At 32.2% G+C, this 12,314-nt stretch overlaps 1 protein-coding gene across 2 annotated transcripts in view; it reads right to left on the bottom strand.

Annotated features, from left to right (window-relative positions):
- The window catches only part of NHLRC2 (NHL repeat containing 2), a 33,119-nt gene that overhangs the window by 17,021 nt on the left and 3,784 nt on the right, over positions 1 to 12,314 (bottom strand). The window contains exons 2-5 of one of the 2 annotated variants that reach the window (XM_039352716.1): positions 11,567 to 11,719; positions 7,090 to 7,545; positions 6,225 to 6,346; positions 4,306 to 4,435 (exon numbers count right to left, since the gene is read on the bottom strand). In XM_039352716.1, the coding sequence (XP_039208650.1) occupies positions 4,306 to 4,435; positions 6,225 to 6,346; positions 7,090 to 7,545; positions 11,567 to 11,719 (861 nt within the window). The remainder of the gene's footprint in view (positions 1 to 4,305; positions 4,436 to 6,224; positions 6,347 to 7,089; positions 7,546 to 11,566; positions 11,720 to 12,314) is intronic. The other variant, XM_039352717.1, reaches the window with a different exon arrangement.

Below are 12,314 nucleotides of genomic sequence, written 5' to 3'. Positions count from 1 at the left end.
ATTCATTGTGTTCACAAGCCCCAACAAGACAATGAAACAATGTTTTCTCAAAATTAACTATCTCATATTCTGGAAAAATAAAAAAATTGCAATGGTAGCCTCTAATAGTTCAGAATGATTAGACAAGTTCTACTGAAAGCTCAAACCTGGCTTTGAACTCTTATCACATCAAACTATTATATATAATGGAGTTTGTTAAAATGTCTTGATATGCCAAAACCATAAAATGCCTCTGGGACCTAGCTTGCCCCATTGCAAATAGCTGTATCATGCCATAGATCAATAACTCAATACTGTAATGTCTAATAATCCATATCTGTAAATAACATACAGCCACCAATACCTTAGTTCTAAACAATGATATCCATAAAGATTTAGGTTTATCTGCTGTTCAAACACGTATGAAAAAATGAAATCTACTTCGTTTCTACTTCAAACAAACAAACCACATTACGGCAGATCATTATTTGTAAGTGAAGCATATGATTTTTTTATTGAAAATTATACATTATAAAACTGAGCCAAAACTTTCTTGAAATGATTTTGATGGGTGGGTTGTAGAAATTCATTTTATTACGCAATCTTGAAAATTGGAAAATTAAGAAGAGAATTTAAAGAATTTAAGAATTTAAAAATGAAATTTCCTGTGGAATTTGTTTAGAAGCCAGAATATATTTAATTTATTATATAATAAATAGTGTGTATAAATATGTTATAAATTATTTAAATTTTGAAAACCATATGCCACTGATAATCTTTTTATTTTAGTAGTGTCAATACCAAAGATATAATTTTTAATATATCAAATAATAAGAAAATTACTATTTTTATTTAACTGCAACATTTAATAATAGAAAGACCATAAAAAACACAGGCACAAGAAAACTGATGTTAATCCACCCATATATAATGTTTTAAAATGCATGGAAAAGAATAGTCAAATCCTAAAAGATATTTTCAAATAGCAGGGTCTGCCAAAACTGCTGAGGAAATGACTTTTGTCTGTTCTTTAAGTCATTTTTCAGTTTACACAGAATAAACCCTTGATAAACATTCAGTCTAAACTTGGTTTTTAAAAATTATAATTTTATTTTCCTTCAAAACCTCACTCTAAAGCTGCAGAACTGAATAGTTGTAGAATCAGGCATATTATGCACCAAAGTCCATGAATGTGAAGAGTGATGCTTTCAATCACAAACTGTCTTTTAAAGATACTTATTTACATTAAAGACAAATGTACCTTATTTTTTTTACAAAGCACTTAAATACTGTCATATGTTATGTAGTATATACACTTGCCCCTTTACCAGGATGTTTCCTCATATACAGTGCATATATGCTGCATATTTCAGTATTGTTTACTTAAAATCAGGGCTTTTTTGTCATAGAATGCCCAGAACGGAATTCCGGCACCTTTCTTGGATGGAACCTTGTAGGGTAGGCAAGGCAGATTATATAATGTGTATGAGTTCCGGCACTTTTTTTTTTTTTTACAAAAAAAAAGCACTGCTTAAAATCCTGTATGTTTTGTAGCATTATAGTAACTTTTGCTAGCTATGCACACAAAAGCTTGAATCATAGCTACACTTATAGATCATAACACCAAGGTCTTAGATCTGTGTCTCTCAGAAAGAATGCAGCTATCAAGAACACTTCACACTTCAACCAAAAATGCGTTTAGCACTGTTTGATTTCAATAGCACTGAATAAAAATAGATGAGAATGGAAAGAACATCCTCTGCATGTACATGTTGAAAACCACATAGTCCTTAATAAAGTGGTAAGATGTCAATGCCATTCAAAAGCACTAAAGCTGGAATATTTATTATTTTAAAAACTAAAATATAAGTATTACTATTACATTCAGAAAAATATTAAACTACATACTATATATATTTAAATTGCCTTTGTTACAAAATGAATGCATGTTCCTAAGAAAAAAAATGCTTGTCTTAATGTCTTAAATGAATATACACATGCTGTGATGTCCTAAATATAATTGGAGCTAGACTTTTGGCCTTATGACCATGTACTTTATAGTTTGTACTACCATTTTGTTTAATCTTACTGAAAAAAAGCAATGTAAATATACATTTGGTTGACTGCAATTCTGCCATTCAGGTTTTACATATTACTATTGAAAAAAAGCTGTTTTCTATATACAATACTCCCAAATCCAGAATACATCCTCCTAAAAGTTTCCTTGATTTTGGAACAGCGACTATCAATATACCTAGTCTACTATGTTTTTTACTTAACTAAAAATACAAATTAAAAATACAATTTTTCTAAACTTAATATGCATAATCACATTTAATTTATAACTTGTTAAAACTTAGGTTTTTTTATAATATAAAAATCTACAGATAAATTTTATATGTTACCTAAAACATCTATAAAAGGATAGAAGAGGATATCTATGGAGGTTTTCAGTCATCCAGGTCATAGTTATCCAAAAGATGCTTTTTCACAAGGCAACTGGACTTTCTTGTTCAGCTCTGAAGAGCTGAAGAAGCTTCTTGGATGAGAAGCGAAACATCTTCAAAGAAAAACAAGAAAGTCCAGTTGCCTTGTGAAAAAGCATCTTTGAGATAGAAGAAGATTTATTTCTCTAATAAAATAGTTTGTAAGGAAGATATGGAAGTTATTTACTCACTACCTAGATATACTTAACCACATTGTTGAAAATTATATTAAAATATTAATTAGTTTAGGGGAAATTAGTTTTTGTAATTATACAGATAGTTGTGAAAATAATTTAGTTCCCATTTATTTTCTGTACCTCTAAACAGCCCAATACAGTTCTTTTGACAGTGTAGAACAATTAAATATATGAATATATGAAAACAGAGAAAAATATTACTACTGTAACCTGTATTTCTTAAAACTAATAATTAAAAAGACTCTTGATCATACTGATAAATATATAAACCATATATGCAATAAGCACACGATTATTACAGGGAAAGTTATTCTGGATGGAAGTATGACAATAAATGTAAAATAATGTAAAGTGTTGCCTTTTTCCTAGACTCCTTAAAGATACACTGTTCACTGTGTCCATTTTTGTAGTGTGATTTAGCAGCTATAAACTATACTGGGTTTATTCTTAAATAAGTAAATAAACATTCCTAAATGTTTTGAAAAATAATTATAAATGTAAAGCATTTAACAGCATTTTACTCTTTAGGATTAAGCTGTATTAAATAAAATAGGTCTGAAAGCTTTCTCAAACTTTTCTCCCCTTTCACTTACATATCTGATGACAAAATATTTTGCATTAATATACATGAATCAAATGAATAGTAACCATTTTAGAACAGTAATCTTAAACAACAACCCTCATGAATATACTCTGTTAGTATTAAAACATGAAAAAAATATTCCACATTTTTAACTTTATAATAAATGTAGCAAAATTACTTTAGAATCCGATCTGAATTGGTTACTTGGACCAAAGGTTCTTCCAAGCTTTTGGACTCGTGTTGGAGCCCATCTTCAGGGAACTTCTCAATCTCCAGGATGTGTGCACTGGGCTGTTCTATGCATAGTATTTATGGGTGCCTGTGTGAATGAGCGATTAGACGAGAAGGCCTGCACTCATTGGCAGTCTTACATTGCAATGAACAAGGACATGCATTCAATTTCACAGTTACTAAGATTGTTGGCTAAGCAGGAACAAAAATAGCCAACGAAATGATTGAAGCCTGGGAAACAAGTCTCTTGTCTGTCAAGAGAAGTACTGATTTACCACCAGTTTACCAGTTACTTAGAAGCTGAGACAGCAGCACAAGGAAACAACAATCAATGATTTAATAGCCGGCCATCAACAGCCCAATTAACAACTAAAAGCCATATAAACAACCAGGGTACCATATAAATACTCTGCATAGAACAGCCCACTGCACACATCCTGGAGATTGACAAGTTCCCTGAAGATGAGCTCCAACATGAGTCCAAAAGCTTGGACTCCCGGTGACCAATTCAGATTGGATCCTGCAACATTATCCTGGGACATGTATATTTGCCTTCATTCGCAAAATTATTTTACCACAAGATACAAAATTATATTTTCAATACGCAGGTTTTACATCTGGGCATATAAGTTGAGCACATGAATAAAAAAGAATTGTGATTGCCTTCAACATATACAAATTATTGTAAATGCTGATGAGTCATAATCTTTTGTGCTCATGTGATAAGGGAAGGGATAAGTGGAAGAGAAAAATTAGATAACTGGCAATGGTATTAAGACTACAATCTTTGAAAAAGTAAAGTAAAAAAATAAAAACATCATAAAAATACCTAAGCTTCCCAAAGTTATATCCCATGGTGAACTAATAGGCTGCTCATCTCCTTTGGCTCCTCCTTCCTTATCAGTGCCTTGTATTCCAACTCCTGCAACAGTGCTCACTAACTCCAACCGCAGGTCAATCTAGAATCAATTGTTGATTTATTTTAATAAAAGAGAATACATGTAACTCAGGGTTGATCTGTGGAATTCCTGGCACTCCCTGAGCTTGGTTGTTACTAATTACAAACAAACAAGCTCATAGAGCACCAAGGATTCACATTAATTTATTTTTACAGTTAATATTTAGAATGGCACATCTTTTTATACTGTTAACCATTTTTAGCAAAATATATTTAATACTGTAATATTTATTTTGAATATACTACAATTGTGTAAACAGGGAGAGCTTGTTTGTGTCCTGCTTTATAGTTAGCTACCCGAATAGCACATATCTCTAATTTTGAAATATTTTGTATCTTTGGTGAAGACTTTATGTCTGTCTGCTAGGGATAACAATAGTTTTCTTCAATTACAACATTGGTTTTGTTCATTAATTGAAATAAAATTTATCCCAATTCACTTCTATAGGACTAATCCACAATATAAATTAATGACAAAAAGTTTATGTAAAAAAAATATAGAGCAGTATAAATGAAAAACTGGTTTTTTAAATCTTAACTCTAAGACTAGTGAGTAGACATGGCAACCATTTCAGGTCTTATAACTCAATAACAATAACATGGAAAGTTTGGATGTTTTTACTAACACTACATGACAATTAGAATGATTTCATATATGCAGGATCTAAGTCGGTGGGAGATGATTATCAGCACCAAGATACCAATATTTTGCAATGCTAATGAACTAAGGTTTGATATGCAACATATTAAAAAGTTACCAAATGGTTTCCAATGGGTAGAATATGAATGAGGTACAATGCATATATTGTTCTAGGCAGAGAACAACTGGTTTCTAATGACCTTGTTTAACAACTGCCTCAGAGAGTAACTGTTCACAGTTCTGACAGTGATAAAAAAAGTAACTTTGTCACCAATGTCTTCATCTATGAATAAAAATATATGAAAAAGAGACTTTGCAGTATCGGCTCAGATGTGTTGTTCTATGCCTGAAGAGATTGCCTAAAAATGCTCCTTCTTCTTGTGTTGCTTTTCTCTGCAATGTAGCTCTTTCCTGAAAGATGCTAACTGCAAGTTAACAAACTGAGCTCTGTGATATTAATTAGTTGATTAGAACCCTCCTGCTGCCTGTCTATGACAAGAATGTAATCAATTTCACAATGAAGGCTTTTTGGCTCCTAAGCAGCTCACAGCTGCAAGTGTGCAGTGGATGCTTACTCACTAATAATTTTTTCTTCTCCACTGAGTGTAAATGCAAACATTAATTTCCTTCTTGCTAATTATTTTAGCATTGGGAGAATATTCCAAAGGGTGGGGGAGTGGAAAAAAACACTATTAGATTTGCCATTTTACTCAGCTTGTGTGTGAACATTGTTCACTGTTGGGACTTGCCCCATTGTTTGGAGTCATATCCCTCTGATGCCGTAAAGCAATGGAAAGCTGAAGTAAAATCATAAGCACAGTTGCAGTCATGTGATTTGTCATTTAGTGAGCACTTCATGTAATGGATAAGTTGTTTATCCTAACTGTACTTGCTAAATGAGGATTACCTGCATTTGATAAGTTGCTTTAAAAGTTTATAGAAAAAGAAAAATAATACCTTTTTCTATATACTTGGAATAAAAATATATTTAGGAATACTACTGCTGATCACATTGCTTAGCTCTTGAATAATTATGTCAATTTTGTTTTCTATCATTTAAAAAATCAAGGTAAGGACCAGGTTAGGGCCAGATTGTCTATGTTGTTGCTAAATTGGTACTGACACGATAGAACATAATGAATCAATTTACCTTTCTAATTAGATGGTTTTCTGTATCTGCTACATAAATAATATTGTTCTTTATGGCAACTCCTTGTGGAGAATTGAATGATGCTTCTGAAAAATTTCCATCATTTCTTCCTCTGTCTGATCCTTGAGCAAAAACAACATCAAAGAATATAACTTTTGCTAGAGGTCAACAATGGATACCTAGTCATGTCAGATATATGATGCAAAGGATTTTATATTATATTAATAAGAATAGCAGTACAGCTGTGGGTCTAATCAAATCAAATTTAATAAATATATTTAATATGTTTCACAGAAAACTGTGGAGATTGTCTTACAAAAGTAGAATGTTTAAATTTATACAATGCCTGGTAATATAATCTGTTAAACTTTAAACTTTAATAGACATACAAACACATTCATTGTATCTACAATAATTTCCTTTAAAAATTCAGCTTTCAAAACAAGGAATTGTATAAGTGCAATGCAAAATGGAATGGAATGCCTAGGAAAACATGCAGCCAGCTGTATGCTAGAATAAGTAATTGAATTTCATAGATTCTACTGTTCACATTATTTGCAGTATACCAGCTTCAAGTCTGAAAAATGTGGTATCATTTCCATGATTTTGTGTGGTGATTAGATAATCATTTATTTGGATCTCAATCCATATACATTCAAAGAAGCATTTTGTAGGACTGGAAACTAATTTTAAAATAGTTTATTATGCAATATTAAAGAGTTGTAGAAGACAGAATTCAGGGTTTGCCATGAGAACTGTCAAGATAAAATGCAAGGTTTTAAAATAATTATTTTATTTCAATCATTAATCAACAAAACAAAACAATAAAGTATAAGGTTATAAAATATATTTGGATGACCCTTACCTCCAATGATGTGCAGGATGTGACCATTTTTTTTCACAACCAAAATCCTATGATGTCCAGTATCTGCTATTACCAATGTGTTTTCAGAACTATCTATTGCAATTTTCCCAGGGAACAGCAAAGGTGAAGAAGACAAAGAGTCTCTATATAGCTGTGTTCTAATTCTATTACTATTAATTTGTCCTTGTTCCTTGTAGTATTTTAAGGCTATAGTTGTAAACAGAAATAGTTTGTCCTTGTGCCCTTCGCCAATCAGACTGAATAAGATATTGCCACGAGGTCCAACAATTACCAAGGTTGGCCAACAAGACACTTCTAGCTCATGCCACAGGGTTGCATTAACATCATTTACCACAGGATGAGTGATGTTATATCTAAGAACAGCACTTTTGATGTTATCCAAAACTTTTTCATTTGGAAATTTTGCTGAGTGAACACCTATAATAAGGACACCATCTGAAAGCATAGATTAAGAAACAATGAGATTTATGGCATTTACAATGAAACATTTAAACATCATATACACAAAGCCACATTCAATAAACCTAGTTGAAATACTGTTCTGTTCTGGGATAAGATAAATAGTTATACCATGCATGTTGTCTTCAGAAAGAAAGAACATGAAGAACTTCACTGTAAAATATATATAAGACTGTAATACCAGTAGTATAGATCAAAATGGATCAAAATGCAGTTCTTCCCTGTTGGACTGACTCCTCTAATTCTAATAGATAATTTTTCCTCACCCTGGAAACAGGATGATATAGCATAAGCTGACTTCATATGGGTTATCTCTACTACAATATTCTTAATATGTTATAATCAAAGTAAGCAATTAATTATTCAAAGAATGAGGGACATGGAATTCCAGATGGAAATTAATAGGCTATTCCAATATAATAGAATTTAAAGCTAGACTCAACGTATTTACATCTGCATTTCTATAAGGCAGATATAGTAAAATCCCTGTGGCTAAGCGTATTTGCCCATGTGGGGATGGGAACTGTAATTTTCTCAGACTTATTATTACATTGTAAATTGTACAGGGTCAACCTACACTTGTAAATGGAAAGGCAAAACCGTCCATTTTTTCATATGAGTCATCATTTAGAAGTATATGAAAATATTCTTTAGAATGCTGTAGACTATTTAGGAGAGGGTAGTACTACTTTGATATTTTCATATGAACTGTCAAGAAAGGCATCCAATACTTTAGAATAAATTTCTTGAGTTAAATTGACTTATAACACCATTTTATCTAGCTCAATGCTATCTTGAAGGCAATGAAAACGTTAAGTTTTATACACAATTTTTTTCTACTCATACTGAGGAATTAAATTTGGTGTTTTTGCATGTAAAACAAAGAGCTTCCCAATGGTATTCACAGAGGTTGGTGGTGTCAAAAGAGCAAGATGAAAGTATTCTCTTCAAAGAGCTGCCTTCGTTGTATATTTTGATGTTGTATACACATACCAGGGAATAGGGCCGTAACTGTAATGCCTCAGCTGCCATCCTGCCCACCCTGCCTCTCAAACCCATTGCTCTATTACTGAGCTATCACTTTTTTCTTCATCACAAAAACAGTACTGTAGTGACATTCAGTTGATGTCCCCGGGGGTGCCGGGATACGATTGGGACCTGCTGTATGAATGCATTTATTTTTATTTTTATATTTATTGTTTTAATTTTGTACGCCGCCCTGAGTCCCTAGGGATTGGACGGCATAAAATTTTTATTAATAAATAATAAATAAATAAATTCAGTGAGATGAATAATGAAATCTATAAAAACAGACTTTTATAATGGAAACAAAAGACAAATTGACTTAGTCAAGATTTGGCGCCTATAATTGTTTTAGTTCTGTTTAATTATAATTCTGTTTTTTTTTAATCTTTATTTTTATGATTGCTAGCTGCCTCAAATAATTTGGAAGGAAAACCTGGGAGTATTTCTAACAAACAAATGTATCTTTTCCTGCTTTTTCTTTAAATATGTAACAGCACTTAGGTTTCGATTGCCCCCCCCCCGACATATTCTATGGGTAACACAGAAGAGATCAAGGACTGTTGTAACAAGATTTCTAAATTCATAATAAAACATTAAAATGAGAAAGCCCAAACCTACCGCATCAGCATCAAGAAAGGGAGCAACCTCAATTAAGAGAAAGCAACAAATAAAACTTGGAGTCTGAACATATTATAAAACACCTTTATGGTGATTAACACACTGGACAGCTTATACAATCAACTTCAAAATGACCCCCTACTGTACTTTTTTAAATTAAATTTTGCAAACCAGAAGACTGGATAGCAAAACTGGACAGTTCAGCGGGATGTCTGAGGCTATGATTCTTTGTCTTGTCTCTCAAGGTTATTCTCACAGCCCAGTTTACAAAACAGGATGAGACAGATACAGACAGCAACTGTTATAATTCTCTTCTGAGAAAAGGGAAAGAGAAAAGAAGTCACAGAAATCTTGTTCACCTTTCTATTATGCAGAGTTGACACAATATCACCATAAATAACTTTGTGTTCTGTTAAGAGACAGAATCCTAGATCAAAAGAACTGAGGAAATGATAGGTCTGGTTTCAGTATCCTTTCCCACATACTTAAGTGACTTTTATATTGTATTTAATTTAATTTATTACCCAGTACAACAAATGCTTTTAATAGTTTATTTGGTTTGAATTCAATTGCATTTTTTTCTGCTATAAAAATGATCTGATAAAGAGAGTATCAAGGGTACTGCAATAAATAATAAAACATTTCATTCAATATCTTTTCATTTAAGTTTAAAATAAGAGTTTAAAAAGTTATACAAGGATTTCATAGGAATAAGGATAATATTGCAGTCTGCTTATCATTTTGAAGACATGTAGAAGTCTGCAAGAGTTTCTAAATTATTCTTCCTTCCTCTCCCTATTTTAAGAATTGAAGATAAGTAGCATAATTAATGCAGAGACTGGACTCCTAGAGCTGCTACTATCTGTACTGTATAAATCAGTGGTTCTCAACCTTTCTAATGCCACGACCCCATAATACAGTTCCCCATGTTGTGGTGACCCCCCAACCACTTATACATCACCAGGTGCCAGGGACGTGGCCAAAGAAAAGGGGAAAAAAATGGCGGACAGCCTTGTTTGGCGACCCCCGTGAAATGGTCGTTCGACCCCAAATGGGGTCCCGACCTACATGTTGAGAACCACTGGTATAAATAGAATTTAGTCTTACTGCATAAGTGAGAGTTGTTATTATTATATTAGTTTACTTTTGCTAAATAGCCAAAAGTGATGCTATTTGGTTAGAGTACATGTGCACTGAAATGAAGAAATAATAGCAATAGCACTTAAAACTTATTTATTGCTTCATAAATATTTACAGCCCTCTGTTAAGTGGTTTACAGAGTCAGAATATTGTTTCCAACAATCTGGTTCCTCATTTTACCAACCTCAGAAGGACGGAAGGCTGAGTCAACCATGAGCAGGTCACAATCGAACTGCTGGCAGTCAGCAGAGTTAGCGTGCAATACTGCATTGTAATCACTGCACCGCCATAACATAATAACAATGACACTAAATATATCTATTAAAATCTGCAACAGAAATGGCAATGAGATATCACAAAACACCAAATTTTATCATTTCTACAAATAAGGATGCAACAGAAAATGTAGCATGTCATTAATCAATATGCAATACATTCATGTCTTAAACTGCTACCATATTAATATAATTTTGCTACTAAAATGGAATCTTCTAGATCTATCCCTATTTCTCCTGCTTGTATTTTCATCTGAAAGGTAAGGAAAACTTCACAATTGTTTCAATGCATTGTAAAGAAATAGACAAAAAAAGAGAATGAAGGAAAAATCATGTTGTGTGTTCTGATTTTATATAGGCAATAATCTAGACACTAACAATTTGTATTTAGGCAAATCAATTTGAGTAGAATATGTTTTCTATTTAAAAAGAAAAGTAAGCTATATTTTAAGACAATTTCATTGACAACAGAGAGAAAAGAGTAAAATACTACACAGCAAAATTCTAGAACCAGGCTAGATTTAAAACTGGCTCTATCCCAAAGTATTTCTGTCAAGAAGCATTTCTTCATACAGCAGCCCAACAGGTCATTTCCAGACTATCGATGTGATAAGAATGTGCATTAGGTTTTAAAATAACCTTGTGAATACCATTATGAACACAGAAATAGCCCTAGCAAGGATAAGACAGGAAAGCATTAGACAAATATTGTTGGCATTAATTCCTGTGGATCTTTCACTAGTTGATTGTTGGTACATGAAGGAAGATAAGGTTGAGGCATCAAGCTGGCTCTAGCTCATGAATGTGGAGTGTAGTAAAATGAGAGGCAGAGCCTAAAGAAGGGAATCAGCCTAGAGTTGTTTTGTTCCCACAGTCAAAGTCCAATCTCTCTTGAAATCTGTTATCTATCTTTGAACAAAGTATTGACTGGTTAATACCTTTATCAGAGTACTTCTCCTCTAAATCATGAAGATCAGGCAAAATATGGATGCAATTGATGCAGCAGTAGGTGAAGAAATCTAATACCACTACTTTCCCACAAAGATGTTTGTATAAAGAAAGTGAGCCTTCAGTATTCAGCCATTGTAAATCTGAAATCAAAGCTCTAATTAGTACATTGTTTTAAGGCATTAAAAGAATTAAGCACATTCTGAAATAACAATTGATGGATCATATTTTTTTTTAAAAAAAATCATGGATTTCTAACACAAAAATATTCTTAATATTCAAAATCTGTAATTCTTCATAACTCTCAAGCAGTTAATCTAAAAATATACTGTTTATTATTCTGACCATTTAATAAATAATTTAATAAAATAAAACTACTCAATTTAATGTTAAAATAGTATAATTTTTTGAAGACAAGAATTCATTTACAAAGTTTATAATTACCAATTTCTAATTATAAATCATAGCACAGATGACATATGTTACAACAATATCAATGTTTTGTTTTCCTATCTGCTTCATCAACTATTATTCAATATATGAGATTAGGCACAGAACTATCATTAGCACCTTTGTTGAAACAACAAAAGAAGTCTCAAGCGTTTTCAAAAATATTTTTTTTGAAATACATGCAATAAACTCTTTTCAATACAAAGGAATATACTGAAATGATTTCAATGTTTAGAGAAAAAATATGAGGAGTGAATTACAAAACAATATATGAAAGAAGAGTGAATG

Source organism: Crotalus tigris, unplaced genomic scaffold, assembly GCF_016545835.1.
Source record: "Crotalus tigris isolate CLP2741 ecotype Arizona unplaced genomic scaffold, ASM1654583v1 scf7180000018468.2839379, whole genome shotgun sequence".
In the NCBI taxonomy this organism is placed as follows: domain Eukaryota; kingdom Metazoa; phylum Chordata; class Lepidosauria; order Squamata; family Viperidae; genus Crotalus; species Crotalus tigris.
The sequence above is the reverse complement of the archived record's forward strand: the minus strand, read 5'-3'. Positions and strand labels throughout refer to the sequence as shown.